The sequence below is a fragment of the Convolutriloba macropyga genome, chromosome 9 (genome assembly GCF_964194025.1).
Source record: "Convolutriloba macropyga chromosome 9, txConMacr16.3, whole genome shotgun sequence".
NCBI lineage: Eukaryota > Metazoa > Xenacoelomorpha > Acoela > Convolutidae > Convolutriloba > Convolutriloba macropyga.
The window spans coordinates 41,664,595-41,682,483 of NC_134476.1; the positions used below are offsets into that span (position 1 = coordinate 41,664,595).

At 36.2% G+C, this 17,889-nt stretch overlaps 1 protein-coding gene across 1 annotated transcript in view; it reads left to right on the forward strand.

Moving 5' to 3' along the window:
• The first annotated feature begins 1,045 nt into the window (after positions 1 to 1,045).
• The window catches only part of LOC142346230 (nephrocystin-4-like), a 36,408-nt gene continuing 19,564 nt past the window's right edge, over positions 1,046 to 17,889 (forward strand). Inside the window, exons 1-7 of the mRNA XM_075398745.1 lie at positions 1,046 to 1,618; positions 5,221 to 5,432; positions 11,048 to 11,256; positions 11,596 to 11,741; positions 13,604 to 14,359; positions 14,591 to 14,847; positions 15,413 to 16,209. Of these exons, the coding sequence (XP_075254860.1) occupies positions 1,480 to 1,618; positions 5,221 to 5,432; positions 11,048 to 11,256; positions 11,596 to 11,741; positions 13,604 to 14,359; positions 14,591 to 14,847; positions 15,413 to 16,209 (2,516 nt within the window). The 5' untranslated portion in view covers positions 1,046 to 1,479. The remainder of the gene's footprint in view (positions 1,619 to 5,220; positions 5,433 to 11,047; positions 11,257 to 11,595; positions 11,742 to 13,603; positions 14,360 to 14,590; positions 14,848 to 15,412; positions 16,210 to 17,889) is intronic.

Sequence of the window (17,889 nt, forward strand, 5' to 3'; positions counted from 1 at the left end):
CAAAAAAAGTTATATGATCTTGGATGGGCCATAAAAGTCTATGGTCTTGGATATGGTATCCAAGGCACCATAGAAAAAATTTTTTTGTTGAAGGCCAATGGCAAGTACGATATATTTGTTGTACTACATGGTCCAAAAGACGTCATTTGAGATCACCTTGAAATTTTTGTATGGTCTTATGTATGGTATCAAAGAAGCCATACAACCATACATGTCTTACGTATGGTTTCTAAGAAACATTTATGGTGGTCATCCCGGGAAAAAAGTTACAGGCTTATTTTTATACACATCAGCGCGTGCGTTCTGTTTTACACATAAGAAATTATGTTATATAAAAAGTTGCAGCTTATGATCGAGTAAAATTGTAAGATCTAGTTTTCTTGAGACCTGGCTATAAATTTCAGATAATTCCCATTATTGAAATCCCCCCTATGGGGAGGGGTGTCTCTGACGTGAAAGACCTAAATTTATGTTATCTTGTATGAAATACAAGTGTATACAGTTAAATTCCTGATTATTCTGAAGGCATGTAGACTTTAACCTTTCGGTTATATTATTAATTTACATGTTTAGAAAAAAAACGAAATGATAACATAAGATGCCTAACAAAGCCTTAGTCAGACGACGCACAATCTGGTAAGACAGACAATCTTCTATGATCTCACAAGCATTTTTCGGCTCCCATTTTACCCCCTCCCCCATGAAATTTTAACTCCCCCCCATGAAATTTTAACCCCCCCCCCCATTATGATATAATTACCATGTTTTGGGGTGGGGCTATACGTTATCAGACCACTATGCTGGGGGGCTATAATGGAAGACCCCATTATTCTCATTATTCTTACACGGGGAGGGCGTGGGGGGTTGGAGGGGGGGGGGGTCGACTTTTGAGTGTTATTTTATTTAAGTCATAAGTTCCCATAGTGTAAACATGATGCCAGCAAACAACGTTTATTTTGATTGAAGTAGTAAAGCTTCAACTAAAAACGCACGTGTTTATAACACCTTTTCTGCTCATGCAAGTACACAAAAAACGTACGGATGTATATAGTGTACATCAACTATACATGCATCACACGCAGCGCATATGCCAAATGTAATCAGATATACTTCAAACAGTTTTTGTCATTACGCATGTGAAGTTAGCCACTATTTGTGTCTATTAATTTCTTATTTGCTGGGAGTTATTCTACTTTTGTCAATATAAGAAGAAGAGTGGCATTCCAAAAAACAGTTTGTTGCATACGTTTGCCTTATCTTGCCTTTTAAGGGGTGATAGAGTTGCTGCATTTGACTTATTAATTTAGATCTATTACCATTAGATATTCACTTTCTGGTACATTATACTCAATTCGAAAGTTTATAAATATTCATTTTTTTTTCTTTATTGTAGTTCATTTAAAACAATTACATCCACAGGAGTACTCTTCGGTATTATTTTCAATACACACACGAAGTTTGCCAGGAAATTGGGGTGGTATGCAGATCAGGGGTTCAGAGAGGGGGGTAGAGGGGAGGGTGTTGGTGGCACCACAGAGTACTACAATCAAGGTCAACAACAAGGCAACCTCATCTAGAGCAGAAACAGACTCAGTGCATTGTATCAGAGTTGCAATTGGTAAGTTCTCTCCTCCAATCAGGGTCGCATCTTCTCCGACAAACGGAAAAGATCCTCAGGATCTCATCTTCTATTCTGCTCCCCGATTATTAGATGCATAATATTCAATATATACAATATTCGCGTTGAAAATATAGTGCCCAATGATAGCACTCCTTTTTATTATCCCCAGGACAAGGTGTATATAATGATCGGTGAAAGTGATCAATTTATGTAAGATCAGCGTTAAATGCGTTGAAAATATAAAACCACTGTTTTAAGCATTGACCTTACATAAATTAAACGCTCTGACTTTTGGTTTTGTTAACTTCAGTTTTGAACTAAATGGGTTTAAAAAAACTTGCAGCGAAAAATTACAAATCTAAAATAAATCACATACATGAATTTAAAATGTTTCTCTTTTGCACATTGGAATTATAAATTTTTGAAACATCAATTTCCGGATCGTTTCCGTTTATGCCCCACCATCTTAGCGGGTGCATATTATTTGAAGGTTATTTGTATAAGCGTCGTTTTAACGTAGCCAAAAAAGATCAGAGATTGTCTTATCAGTAGGCTGAAAAGTTTTTTTTGTCGTCTGGGTACTTGTCGAGCAAAATTATTTAAACGGAGAAACTAGAGCAAAGAAAATTTGCACTTTATCATGTATATGATTTACCTGTCAGATTTGAAAAACAAATCTTGTAGCTTATTCACGTAAATTACGTAAAGCACCTAATGTCGCCACCCAATGTAAGAAAAAAATGAAATTTACACTTGCGATTCTGTTTTCAAATTCTAGTATAGCTTAAGTTCGTTTACGACAAGCAGTCGAGCCAATGAAAATTTCATCGCAGTACTTTTGGAATTTTAAACTATTTTTAGAAAAAATTTGGCAAAATTTAAGTTCTTTTGATTTGTTTACTTCCACAAACCATTGCTTTTATGAATTGCTCCGCAAATCGAAGTACCAAAACTTTCAAGTACAACGCAAAAATAGCCGTCATACTAAAAATTTCCCGATGTCAGAAACTCTCTAGTTTTGCAACTCAAAGTCTTCTTTTGCTGCTGAAAAAACTACTCGTATCTTACCAACTAAAATTCAGTTTCTCCGTTGTTTTTTATCATATTTACAACTTTTTTGCACTGCTAGTACCATATTACTGAAGATCAAGAAGAAGGATACCCGATGTTGACATCTGATATTGATTGAAAGTTCACGACTGTAGCTTCTTAATTAATTTTTTGCTCTAGTTTGTCTTTCTTGTTGTCTCAATCAGTCGACAGTTTACAGTAAGATATACTTAATTATCTGGTGTTGGGCTTTGCAATGCGAAAAAGAAGCAACTTCAAATAGGGTTCTTTCAATCAAATGTACTCTTTGAACTTCACTGGAGCGTTGTCGTACACTTTTATGATTTTTTTAAGAAAAAACAGAAAATTAGGCAGAGTTTTTTACACTGTTTCTCATATATTTTAATAAATGAATAGTTTGCGTTTAATAACTCATGAGTTTTTTTAATGACATTTTCTCTATGCCTTTGAAAAAATAACTTCGTTTATTTTATATTTATCAATAATTCTGTGGGTTTTAGTAGAAAACTTTTTCTTTGTTCTTGAAGTTTTATTTTTGTTTTCGTGTTCACTTATAAAACATCATTTACATTGACTTTTCAATTAGTACATTTTTACTCATAGTCTTTTACATTAGGGGGGAAATTGATGTTCAACTGACTTTTAATGAATCAAACGTATTCTACGCTTGATGCAATATTAATACATTCTGAACACATGTTTGGATCAGATTAGCTGTTTTTAGTCAAATTCGCTCTTTTCCTTTACAAAAATAGATCAGCATACAAAAGTGCTGCTATTTTTGTTGACATTCTATATTCGAAACTGTTCGTTCTTGTTACAAAAAAATGTGCACATATAAAATGAACATTAGTTTTTGATCCGTGGTTGAGCTATAGAATTAGTTAAACTTAAAAGTGATCAAACAATGTAAAAAAAAAACTTTAACTTTCATTTCAAAACATAATTTCAGAAGAATTTTTTGTTTTCTTACACCACTTTTCCAAAAAACAAATAAAATGTTGTCCCTCTAGTTTCCGGATGCTCTTTTTTGGCTTATTTACACTTATTCTTTTTTGTTTCTGAGGAACTTCCGACAAAACAAAAGAAATTAGATTGTCCTATTTTTTTCGGCTTCTAGCAGTTTTTTTCAATTTTCTAATGTCACTTCATCCAGTAAGTTCTTTTCAATTGAATGAAAGTTTAAACGAACTTGATTTTTCCTGGATAGAAGATAGAATAAGTTGCGCTCAACTTGAGATTTTGGATTACCTACACTCAAATTCTTTTCTCATGTCAAAAACGACTGATGTTTTGCTGGGCAAAGTAAATATAAATCAGACTGAAGTTTCAATTTTTCAGATTACCATCTTTTGTAATGTTGTTTTCCTCTCTATTGAAGAATTAGTGACTTATTTTTATCCTATTCAAACTTGTTGTTTCCGAGGAAAAATTTCGTCGTAAGGTAATACGTATGAATTATTTAACTTGTACGTATTAATTGCAAGAGAAATCTTTGCACAGTCTGAACGATACAAGTTGAAGTTTTAGTTTGAGTTGGTGTTCTAACAAAAAGGCGTTAGGTAACATTTACATCAGATTGCGGATTTCTTTGAAGACAGATTTCCAGAAGTTTTACGTATAGTTTACAAGGACTATTTTTTACCTTTTACGAGAGCCTTTTCTTAGCCTGCTGACGCAACACCAATGTAGAGTTTATTCACATTGGAAGCCCAGATTGCAGGTACTGCGCAAATCCTCTTTTGACAAATATATAAGGCTGGATTTATAGCCTCCAGTGTTCGCATCTTGGTCGGGCATGAAAACATTATTCTCCTCGTTGTTATATTTTTAGAATTGCCTAAATCCCGGCGATCCCGGTGAGATACTTACAAATTCCCCAAATTTCCCAGTGGGGAAATTTAATTTACTCGAAAATCTCAATGGTAAAATTGTGTTTCCCACTTTTCCCATCGGGAAAAATCGAGAACTTGTTTATACTTACTTAAACTTGCATATCCCAAAAATTTCCCACTTGAATTTCCCTGTGGGGAATTTTAAAAAAGTGGGAAGAAAATGGGAACTTGCCAAGGTTTTCGAGAGACGGTGCAACGGGAATTCTTCGTAAACAACGAAGGAATTAAACCTGTCTATTTTATTATGGGGTTACGGTAAGCTTTTCTAAGTTTTCAGGCAACAATCCTAATATTTAGGGTATTTTTGCCAAGAACTTTTCATCCTTGCACATGATTGAACATGTTTTGGGAAAATCCGCCAAAAAGTGAGTTCAGGTTTATGCGTTTCGTAATACTTTGGTACCTGTTCAATTAGCAACATTAAATACTTAAAAACCAATTGCCCTCCCTTCAATCAGAGCAACGACACGGAAACGTGACTCGAAAAATTTCATATTTTAAAACAAAAGCTGTATTTGAATAGCGAGTGGCTTTATATAGCATTTCACGGGCGACTGACAACGACTTTGTGAACTGCCAACCAATATCTCAAAAATATGTATATTCTACAGCCGTTTTTTATGAATGTTGAAGGAAGGGTTGATTGTCTGGTTGTGCCGAGTGAGAGTGTGAACAAACAGATGCAGTTCACACTTCATGCCACCCTCTTCAGTTTAACACACAAGACAGCCCTGGGCAATGTCTGGGCATCCCTACCCACCACTCCTCAGCAATCCAAGTCAGGAACTAAAAGTAAAGGAAAGGTGGATGGAGACGGCGCAACTTGGAATCTTAACATCAATGAGGTACATTTACGGGTTAACCGAAATGGAAAACCTGAAAACTATAGAAGCCACGATAAAACAAAAGCATGAGGTATCCTCGGCCCGGGGTTGGAAGATACCCGATATGTTTTTCCATATGATTGAACAAACGAGATCCATTTCGACAGTAAGATTCCACTCCAAGATATTGGCTGCCTTTTTGATGATTTGAAACCTGAAAGTTCACAAAATAGAACCAGATTGTTAAATATTTGCTTGATTTGCGGTGAAATACTTAAATTAAAGTATGCAAAACAATTTTAAAAAAAAACAATGGAGAAAATTTTAGTTGGTCATTTTGATTGTTCGCTATTATTGGTAAAATAGTATGTGAAAGATATTACCTAACTAGCTTGCAAGGAGAATATATGATTTGTATAGTTGAAAATGTTGGGTCTTTTCCGTTTGCGCCCCCCTTCACCCTAGTGAGTGCATATTATTTGCAACCCCCAGACGCACATGGTATATTTTTACCTAATGATTTACTGTGAACTGACACGTGCTGCTCTGTAACTGGGGGTTGCATAACGTACTGGGGGGGGGGCACAAACGGAAAAAATCCAAAATGTTTAATCAGGGAAAATTTTTCAGGGAAAAATTTTTCATTAGCTTGGAAATGTATACCCGTCAGACGCTCATTTGACTGCTTATCAGACGCTCATTTGACATATTCAGACGCTGATTTGACTGCTTATTTAGACGCTCATTTGAGTGCTTATCAGACGCTCATTTGACTGCTTATCAGACGCTCATTTGACTGCTTATCAGACGCTCATTTGACTGCTTATCAGACGCTCATTTGACTGCTTATAGAACAGTCGCTCTTTCTTTCTCTCTTACTTTCGAACAATATCCTCACTGACCTTAAAGAGTCTGACCTTCTCCTCTTTGACCTTAAAGAATTTTGTTGAAAACACTCGATTCTGAGCATTATTCATGCAATTCTAAACACATAACAGCTCTCAAATCACACAGTAAAGCAATATTATTGTTTAATAAACAAAAATGATCGATGATAAACAGTATTCCTCTCTGAACAAACAAGAAATTTACCAGCTCTATGTCAAAACGTACAAAAAATTGGAAGAAAAAGAGAAATTTATAGAGGATACAATTACAAAATTTACCAAGATGATGGAGTCTGGTTTGTATATGGCTAATCCCCAACTGGTAGGGGGTGAGACGGTTCAGGGTGGGGTTCCAATTGCAAAAGAATGTAAAACAGTAGGCACCATGACGGAGGCGAACGAATTGGTTCGCGATTTCCCAAAAAAAGAACTGTCACCGGAATGCGAAAACCTTGTTATTGGCAGTAGTATAATAGGCAAACTTGAAATCGACAAATCTATTCCAATCGACTGCGCAATTCATGCTTATCGTGGGTCCACTACCAACGAAAAAATTAAAGTTTTGAACAAATACGACCCAAAAAAAATCCGAACATTAGTAATTCAAGACGGAACAAACAACGTGCTGAAACATAATAGTAAATCTGCCAACGAAAATTTCCTTGAGCACAAAAAACTAATTGACTTATGCATTGAAAAATTCAATCCAGATGTTTGCGTTGTTTGCGAAATACCACCATTGAAAAACGTTGAGCAGTATCGGGATAAAAATGAAAAAATTGATGAAATCAATAATCTTATTACATCTTACTATTCCGATAAACCATCTTTCAAGATATCTTTTCTTAATGCTAATATTAAAAATGTAAATAGTGCAGTAAACAAGGATAATCATAACGGTAGTGATTCCATTGGATATAATTACTTATATTTTGACAATGTGCATTTAAACTACCAGCATGGTGTGCCTCTTCTCAAAAACTGGCTGCTTTCTCATCTTCTTTTGACATCTAATGGTAGCATCTGTCCCAAAGGACTCTATCAAAACAAAAGCCTGATTAATAAGAGTCCTCAAAACGCCTACAGCTCTAATTATTGAAATAAACCATACAACTACCCCCAAACAAACAGAAATAATTTATCGAATTATAACAATAGTTATCAGCCTGTGAATCAAAGTTACTCCGCGCTAAACTATAAAGGTGCTTCTAACTATTATGCCCAGTCCTATCAAAGACCCCCATTCCAATAAACGATAATTTGTAATACTGATGATTTTGAGAACTGTTGTTGCAATTGTTTATAAATGACATTGAACATCTTCTTTTCGTCAACCCAACAATCAAAATGTTTTTATTTAGTTTTGCTACTGTTGGCCTCAAGAATTCCCGCGTCAACAGTGGCAAGTACATTACATAGCAAAACAAAAACTTTAGACGAAGGCTTTGGAAAAGCTTTTAAGTACCTTCCACAAACAGGGTTTCTATTTGTAGGATGTAAAATTATTACTATATTTCTTTTTCTGATTGGCTTAACGCTACTCCTAAGGGCTGGTGATATAGAAACAAACCCAGGACCTATTTTAACATACAATGAGTCTATCAAAATGACTCTAAGAAGAAAGTCAGAAATAAAAATTTATCATCTAAATGTACAAAGCATTCTTAGCAAGAAAGAACAACTACGCACACTAGTACACGATCTTGGTCCTAACTGCATTTTTTGTTTCACAGAAACATGGCTTTGTGAGTTTGATGATATAAACGTTTTCAATCCTGAAAAAGAAAGATACTGTTGTTTCAGATCTGACCGTATTTCGCCTGCCGGAATGAAAACGAAAAAAGGTGGTGGAGTTATGATGCTTGTTCCAAAGATTTTTTCTCCAAAAATTCGTAATGATTTGAATCTTTTTACGAAGAATTTTGAGAGTGTATGGGTCTCATTGAAAATACCAACATGTCCATCCTTACTAGTGAATGTTACTTATAACCCCAATAAACAAAACAGCACTGATTTTTTGGACCAACTTGCAATTAACATTGATAATGCAATTACGAAAAACGAAAAGATAATACTTCTGGGCGACTATAACATTAACTATTTAAATACCTTGGAAAGATCTAGGCTTGAAACAGTAATACTTCCCTATGATTTACATATAAAGAACCAAACCATTCCTACTCGTTTAAACCGGGGCAACAATACCAAAAGCCTTATTGATTACATTATTACTGACTGTTCAACTATAAACGACACTATAATTTGTGATAGCATAGTAAAAAGTGACCATTTTGCTACTCTAAGTCTATTAGGGCTTCATGTTGAAACTAAAAAGGTACCAATACAGAAAAAATTTTTCGATAAAAAGAACTATAATGCACTTGATTTTAAACACTGCCTAGAACAACAAAACTGGCAAAAAATGTATGTTCAGAACAACTTGGATTCAATGCTACAAGCTTGACTGAAAATTTTACGACAGCACTTTCGAAAAGCGCTCCAATTAAAAAATGTTTTATCCGTAATGACAAAAGTTTTTTTACATTAACAGACAAATGGTTAACTAGAAAATCAAGACAACTGATGGTCGATCGAGATAGGTTTTTGAATGATAAAGACTATGAAAATTTCTTTGATCTAAAAAACCAGTTTAGTATTTCTAATGACAACGATTTCAACAGATTTCATAGAAATCTTATTGAAGCAGCAGAAAGTGACAGAAAAAAGTGGATGCTGATAAATGAAGTAAGAAACTCTGAAAAAACAAAACCCAGAATCTACAGTTTGAGAAATGTATTTGGTGATTATGTAACCCAGACAAAAAAAATTGCTAACCTGTTGAACTATCGTTTCTCTGCACTTGGAAAATTCCAAGGCCCTCAGCATCCACTACAGACTTCTGGGACAGGCAATCCTAAACAAAAAACTTTTAGCTTTCACTATGTAACGGAAAAAGACTGTCATGACGCAATTAGGGCACTGGGGAGAAATAAACCGATTGGACCATCAAACATTCCTGCATGGGCTATTAAAGACTCAAGCTCTGTCATTGTTCCTCATCTAAATTTCCTTGTGAACTACTGCATTAAATTATCTTGCTTCCCCAATGAGCTTAAACGAGCACATGTTGTACCACTATACAAGAAAGATGACCCTGAGGAACCTAATAACTATCGCCCAATTTCCATTACCCCATGCCTTTCTAAGATCATTGAAACCATCTTGAGGGATCAAATTTGTCAGTACCTTCACGACAACAAATTACTAAGTAAAAATCAATATGGTTTTAGGAAAAAGTTTTCTACCATCGATTCCCTATTATTTTGCACAGAATTCATCAGAAACAAATTTGACATTAACAATTTTGTAACAGCAGCATTTCTTGACCTATCAAAAGCTTTTGATTCTATCAATTATGACATTTTGGATATCAAGTTAGGCAACTTAGGTTTTGATAAGAACTCAAAAAATCTCTTAAGAAGTTTCGTTACAAACCGCCGCCAATCTGTTGTACTACAAGATTGCATATCAGATGAACTAATGCTTCATAGAGGTGCACCACAAGGAACAGTACTTGGTCCGCTCCTATTTAATCTGTACATTAATGACATGGCAACAAGAGTTGACAACGAAACTGAACTCATACAATATGCTGACGATACCGTTATTTTAACTTTTGATACCTCCATTGACAAAAGCAAAATCAAGTTAGAGCAAAATGCAAACAAACTTATTCGATTTTTTCATGAACATCACCTCACAGTTAATACCTCTAAAACTGAATTCATGATATTTGGTAAGAGCAAAAGAAAAGATTTCAGTGAACAGATAATTTTAGATTCAATTCCAATAGACGAGAAACCTGAAGTAAAATATTTAGGGGTTCACATAGACAGCAATTTAACGTTTCAAGAGGAAGTGAAACATATCTTACGAAAAATGGCCCGCGGAATAAAAACAATTTATGCTATTAGAAGATCAATTCCACAAAAACTATTGATACTTGTCCTAAATGCCCTAGTATTAAGTCACTTGCACTACTCAGCGGTTATCATTCACGCAATTGAGCAAAATTTAATAATGTCTCTTGAGAAACAGCTTAACTGGTCATTACGAGCAACCTTTTTTAGACAAAAATTTGAATCTGTTCAAGATATTAAATGCAGTTGGAATATACTACCCGTAAAACTCTTTTTAAAAACAAAAAGATTACAATACTTTTGGAAAATAAAAAAACAGTTACGACCTGCTTTTTCACCAACATCGGGACGTCCTTTAATCACCTGGAATCTTCATGAGTCTATAAGGACAAAAAAATTGTTCTGGGACCAAAAATTTTTCTCTATCAAAAGGCAAAACTCGTTTGTTAGATTAGCGATACTAGATTGGAATGAACTACCCAGCGAAATTAAAATCAAACAAGACAAAAAAAGTTTCCCCAAGCAACTTACAACTTTCTTCTCCTCAGCTTACAAAAGGAACCCTTTTTTGTGGAAGGTTACTTGTTCAACATGGCGTGACTTTAAATTTGGAAAATGAATTAGAACTACTGTTTACTGGTTGGGTTGACTTTATAAACTTAAATAATTTTTATTTTGAGATATGCGACATAATTTGAATTTAACTCAAGTTTTCTGTTATAATATGGAAATATTAAATCCATTTAAATAATTACACTGCCGGACTAATATCAATTGTACTCGTTGATGTGGATCGGAATTCAGTGTTTTTTTTTTAATCTCTGCCTAGGTTCTTTACTTCTACACGAGAGTGGCTGACTTGAGTGATGTGAGTTTAATATTCGAAGTGGCCAAAGTGAACACCCTCTCAGGGGACAGTATCTCGTGTGGGTGGGGGGTGCTCTCCTTGGACCCTCTCTCTCCGGCTACTGAGAGTGTTGACAGTGAAGGCAGCAACTACTCTCAACTGTATTATGGTTCACCCCGATGTCTGTACAGGTGAGACGAACTAATGCAATTTATTATGGATCAATGGGCTTCAATAACATCTGTAGTGTGTCCAGAAAGCGAGAATTATGTTTTCAAATTGCGAACAAGTTTCAAACTGTTAATTGAATCGTCAACTTTGTTTCTCTCTTATTTTTGTTATAATTTGACATTTGTTGATTATCTGTCCTTAATAGGGATCAAGATCAAAAGTTGATCAAGTTAATCAACAGTTTGTTCTTTAAAAAGCACGTATTCTACCAAAACTTCCTATTGTAATGACTTCTAATTAAATCCCATGCTGTGCCAATTAATAGAAATTACAATTGCAGCTATTTAAATTCTTTCCAGCCTTGGTGGTAACTTCCCGAAGGGACTGTCAGAGATGCAAGACATCAGAGTACATGTTGTGGCCTCCAGTTGTGCCAGTCTAAGTGGCAAAGTGAGACAACTCTTCCAGGAACACACTCTCGTTGGAAAACGAACAGCTTTACCTGGTGAATATCCAGTTTTTAAGACAGACGAGGGGCGGGTTTCTAACGGAATTATTGACCAGTTACAGAGGTCACAGCACTGGTTTTTGAAATTTCTAGGATTTTGATGTTTAAGATCTCTTAAAATGCACGGTAAATGTGATGAAAAATTTTTGTCACCACTAAAAACCACATTTTCACAAAAAATTCACGGCTAAAATTTTGACCTAAATAATTGCAGAAAAAAAGATTGCAGAGAACGTGATGAATATTTTTAAATAGTTCATCGCATTTCACCGTTTTTTCTCATAATTTTATCGCCACAAGATTTGCGAGAGAGATGCCGTGAAATGGGAAACGAATCAGCGTTTACTTCTTACCGCTTAAACTGTATATCATATTAAAAAACATCTATTAAGACTTTTCACGCTCGTTGGTTGTCAAATGAAACCACTCACAACTTTATACAATAAGTATACTGGTCTGAAGTCTGAAAAATAAACAACTGAACAAAGAAATGTCATTTTTGTTATATAGTAACTCCAATAATGCGAGACAGAAAAATTAGCAAGTTATGCTGCTATAGTTTTTGATTTTTTAGACAATTTTTTTTAAGTTCTCTGACCACTTTGAAGGAATAGATTTCAATGAAAATGAACAACTAAAATTTTTAAAGGTTGTGTTTGATCAACTTGCTTCCTACTAACAAGTGCATTTTATTGCACCCGTTAATCTAATCTTAAAAAACTGTTTCAGCAATGTAAGCCTAATGGCAAATGGACATATACAGAATTGCAAAAAGTAAAAGTTCGAGCCTAATGCTTTAGTTTGGTTGGTGAACAGATGTGAGCGATTATAATTCAAACTTCAATATTAGAAGCAAGCGTAAGAAATGGCCGAAAGTTCAGTTGAGTGTAGCTATTGTGTATGGTGTATGGTAAGGCTACGCACCACATGTCTCGCTGTGCTCATATTCGTTACCCGGGTTGAAGTTTCCTTGATTTCTCTCTGCTGGGTATGAAAGAACAATCTGACTACGGAACCAAAGAAATATCATGTATATCCCTATTATCCCTACTACGAAATCACACAAATCATTACGAGCGTCTACCGGTACTAAAAAACTAGTTATAAAGAATGTGGCTGGTATTTCCCACCGTCTTGTGACATCCAATGTGGAAAGCGTCTAAATTTCGTGTAAGTGGCTTCCACACGCAACTAAATAGCTTGAATGAATAATACATCCAAGATTTGTGATTAGAAGTTACGTTCGGTGGTAAGGGCATTTGACAAAATTTTAATCCTTTTTGAAGTGAAGCGAAGTGAAGTGCACCGGCAGATTTGACTAGGACACTTTTATCAACATAGATTACTACAATGAGGGATTATACTGTAAACAAGTAAATTAATTGCGCCAAATTTACCGAATGCGCTTCCGCAAAAAGTGTTTTGCGACGGAAAATAGATTCCAGTTTTCAACGCTCAGTGACTGAAAAGTCCATATAGAGCAGCCCCTTTTCATCCGCAAAGTTTGTAAGTATGTTTCACACGTACAATGTACTAAGATAGGAATAGCGAAATATGGTTACAAAAATGAGTACGTTTACTCAAACATTTGTTACCGGTAGACGCTGCTAATGATCATATATGACATAGTTTTACTTCTCGGAATTTTTCATAATGGATGACCCGGCATGCACTATTTATTTGAAAATTAAAGCTTCAAAATTGACGAATCAAATTTGATTTGATTCGCAGTCAATATTGGCTCCTTCTATAATCGGTTTTTCCCTATTTTGGTTCTTCAACTCCCAAGGTTTTGAAGCACAATTCACAGCTCCATTGCTACAATCTGCTCTCTGTCATAATCAACTCACTTTTCATAGGTGTGGAAAGAGAGTCAGGAGTGAGTGACTTCCTGGGAAAACCCAAACTGAGCCAGAGAGTTTCCTTGTTCCTTCAGCAGATAAGAGTCACGTTCACCTCTTCCCAGACAACAGGGATCGCTCGCGTGTCCTCGGAGGCGTGCGAAATTGCAGCTAGTGACTTGATCTCAGAGCTGAGAGAGTTTCAGGAACCCGGCTTCTTCCAGGACCTTGTTGACTCCTTTATAGACACTTCATCGGAAACATCGTCAACAGGTCCAGTTGACAAATTAGGTAGTCAGGGGAAAGTGAAAGAATGGCGACTGAGGATTTTTGGTCATAATAGATATACAACGATTAACAAACCCGTTACTATAACTCTGCAAAGTCGAAGCTCTCAATTGTCGACTTCGAAGGGTGCAAAGAGTAAGAAAAAAAGAGTGCAAGTGGAAGAAAACGAAACTGATGACGATGAATCCGAAGATGAAGATGTTGCAGCTCCTGAAGATTCACTGGAATATTCAAAAGAAGTGGAAATTAAAGAGTTGCTCGACCACAAAGATTGCTTCCTTGTATTTCAACTGATTGCAGTGATTGAGCTATCACCTGAGCTCGTAGAAAAGAAGAGGCAGAAATTGAAGGAGCAGATACAAGCAGCAGGCGGGTCTGTAGCGGGTAAAAAGCCCACGGCTAGTGCTGATGAAGAGAAGGGTGGTGAAACTTGTGAAAAAACAATTCAAGTGAAACAGTGGAACATGAACAACTGTCAGGATCAAGGTAATATTCTATTCAATTATGCCATGTTTAGACCACTAGAGCTCAAATACTGTTTGCGGCCTTTGGGAGCTTATATCTAATTGTGTTTGTGGAGCACCGATCTGGTATGTGACGCTGTACAAGATTGTGTCAGAATGATCTAGTGGATCTAGTGGCATTGTGGCATAGTCTTGCACAGGTAGCAAACATTTTAGCTGTTGATCGTCTGCTCACACCAATTATTTTGTTCAGGCGAATTGCATCTTGACAGTGAAGAAGACTCATGGCCTCTAAATGAAGAAGACGAGCTCAACTTTAAGTTCCAGTCAAAACTCACTCAACACATGCAGCTGACTCTTAACTACTCCAAGGACAGATCATCCTTGAATAGATCCCAGCAAGGCAGGAAGAAACAGAGGCAGGCTGGAAGGGGTCAGGATGGATTCGAAAACGAAGAGGGTATGGACGAAGTTGACCATTTGGCAGCCGACGGACAACTTGACCAGCAGGTTTGAGATTTGAATTCAAGATACAAACAATTATTACCGAACATTAATTCAATTCACCACTTCATCCGCATGCTGTTTTAATTTCTTTAATTTTCGTTCATCTGTATGCTACTCACGTCGATATAGAGTAATTTTCAATCTCTTCGTCGCAGTCGAAACTCGCATTCGCAACACTTAAAATACCTGATCTCTGATGTGGCAGATTTTAAAACATCACTTTCAACTCATTTCCAAGTTCTAACATACGACTCGAACTAATACGCGGTTCTCCGTCGGTGAAGCGGCAATACTTCGTCTATATCTTCGATCAATTTAAATCGCTTTTTCCTTAAGAGTCGTCCATGACCACGTTTATCTTAAGACTTATCTCGCAAGATCTTAAAAGATAACAGTTTTAGAACCGTTTTGAATGTTTTATTTTCTGGCAATTGTCTTAAATTTGCTCCTCATTGTTTCTCATCATACTAGACTTGTGGATGATCAGGAATAGTTTTGTGCATGATAAGAGGATTCGCATAGGATGACGTGTTCGATTCTTTATTTGTTCACTATTTTGTCTATTTAGTTGGGTAGAACAGATCCCAACTCAGGTCTGCTCATGGCAGAAGAAGACCACATTCCAATGATCACAACCCTCCCAACAGCTGCCACCTACGCCAACAAGTTCCAACAAGACACTCTAAATCAACAAGCTCTTCCCTCATTCCGGGAAGAGGAACTGACAAGAAGCACCCCAAGATACCAACCTATGGATGCCACAGTTCCAGGAACTTTCGCTGGCAACTACTATGATCATTTTTCCGGATCAATGTCTGGAACAGTTCCTGAGGACATGCGTCAGATCCAACTAGCATCGCCGAACCCCCCACCGTTGACGGCGTTATCGGGGGCTCTAGAGCAGCGGCGGCCTCTTCAGTTGTCCCGAAAAAGCTATGCTGAGATTGTCTCAGCTGGGTTTCCACAACCTAAAGACGATTTTGGTGGACTTCCAACGTCCGTAAATGCAGACTCTCCTGTTCCAAGGCTGGACATAAAAAGAGAAAAGTCAGATCCACTGAGTGTAAACGAAGTAGTGATCCAGTTGTTGGCCTTTTCGAAGTCTACTCTGGACGTAAATAGCAACCAGATTGAATCTGTATTCTTCTCTTTTCAATTCTACAAATTCCCTCCCACAGTTACCAAGAGATATTCTTTGGTTGACAAGCGACAAAGCAACAACTCATCTGCTAATGAGGAAACATTTCGGCCGTTCATTTTGTACCCTGCTCAATCTGGGGGAGGGGGTGACCCCCCAGGATGCATGTGTAGCTTCACTCTTGATCCCTCAGTTTATCCACAAGCTGAGAAGGATAACATTCTAAGGTAAACAATTCTTGGACAGATTAATGGAACAAAAGTTGTTATCCTAGTTCCCTTTATGGATAATGCTACAGATGAAAAATGGCACCGATGAATGTCATAGATGAAAAAAAAAGTGTTGAGGAATCGGTAGACTTCATAGCTGCATTTTTTTTATCGCTCTCATTCGTGAAAGTTTTTTAATGTCAAATGTTCATGTAATGTTCAGCTAATAAGTGAAGAGTTTGAGATAAATTAGACTGCATGCCTAAATTAAAGAATAGCATATGATTCGCAAGTTTTTTTTAATCTAAACCCCCCCCACATGCACACACACACACACACACACACACACACACACACACACACACACACTCACAAAACACGAAACTCGTCCATCAAACAAAATTCAGCGTTAATGTTAAGAACAAGACAGATGTCTTCAACAGCTGTTAATTGCTCTCGAACGAAGTTTGAAGCAATTAATGCACATATTTGCGTCTTTTTTCAATGAAAAAATATTTGCTTGACCGTGTCTTCTAGCACACTGTTCCGATTTCAACTCTTAAGTAACTTATTCACGATTGACTTTTTGAGTTTTTTGAATGATTTGATTTGCGCGAATTCAGAAATTAAGTTTTTTGCTAAAAATAAATTTGATTGCAATCAAAAATTGTACATAGCCCATGTAGAGTAGAGGTCAATATCCGCGACTCTCAGCAGATAGGTTGGGGGTTTGAATCTCTCCCAACTCAGAATTTTTCGCACCATAAATTTTTCTCTAGCTGATGTCCTTTCTATTGTTTGCCTCATCGAGAGTCGTTCGAGAGCATTTTGTCCAACGTTGGCTGTTTTTTGTTTGTGGTTGGAGTTTTCCACTCATTGGCTGGTAGGTACCCTCTTGTGCCCAGGTTTTCAACAAAAATGTAATGAGCTAGTTTACAGGTCGACTTTTTTTCTCCAGCCAAAATCGAAAACTTTCGTAAGAAAAGATAAAAAGTGGTACCAATAGAAAAACCTATTAGGTGTTGATTTTGTCTGTAGAAGTTTTGAATTTTTGAGGCAAGTGTAAAGATTTTTTGAGGACTTTGTATTGGTGATGGTAACTTCAATAGGAAAACTGTGGGTAAAGCTTTTTTTTTCAATTTTTTAAAAGCTTTTTTGTAATTAATTGATTTTTTGGCCCAAAGGAATCACATATGTTGATCTTGGACACGTGCTCTTAGTTTGATTTCAGCTATAAAGTAATTGTTTTTCAAACATTAACATGAAAAACTGATAAGCATTTTTCAAAGAAATTGCATTTTTGATTTTTTTTATTTTTTCTATATTAAAAGCTCTGTTTGCGCTGTATCTGATCAGCTGCTTTTGTGTAATTCTTCAACTTAGATTCATTAAAATAAAAATCAGGAAACAGTAAAATTCAAAAAAACAAACATCAAGGAAGTTTTTGCAAGCTTTCTGTTTTTCTAGATTGGTTTGAGCTCAAAGGGCTCAAAAAGATATCTTAGAGCAGTGAAATTTTCAGTATTCTACGAATAAAGTTGGTTTTACCGTTACTCAAGAACAAGAAGAGCGCCAATTTTATCTTAACTTTATGACAAGTCTATACACTTTTGAAATTTTTTTTATTTATCTCTCTCTCTCTCTCTCTCTCGTTTTGCTTCTTCTGAGGTGTCAAAAATTAATTCTGCTGAGTTTCAG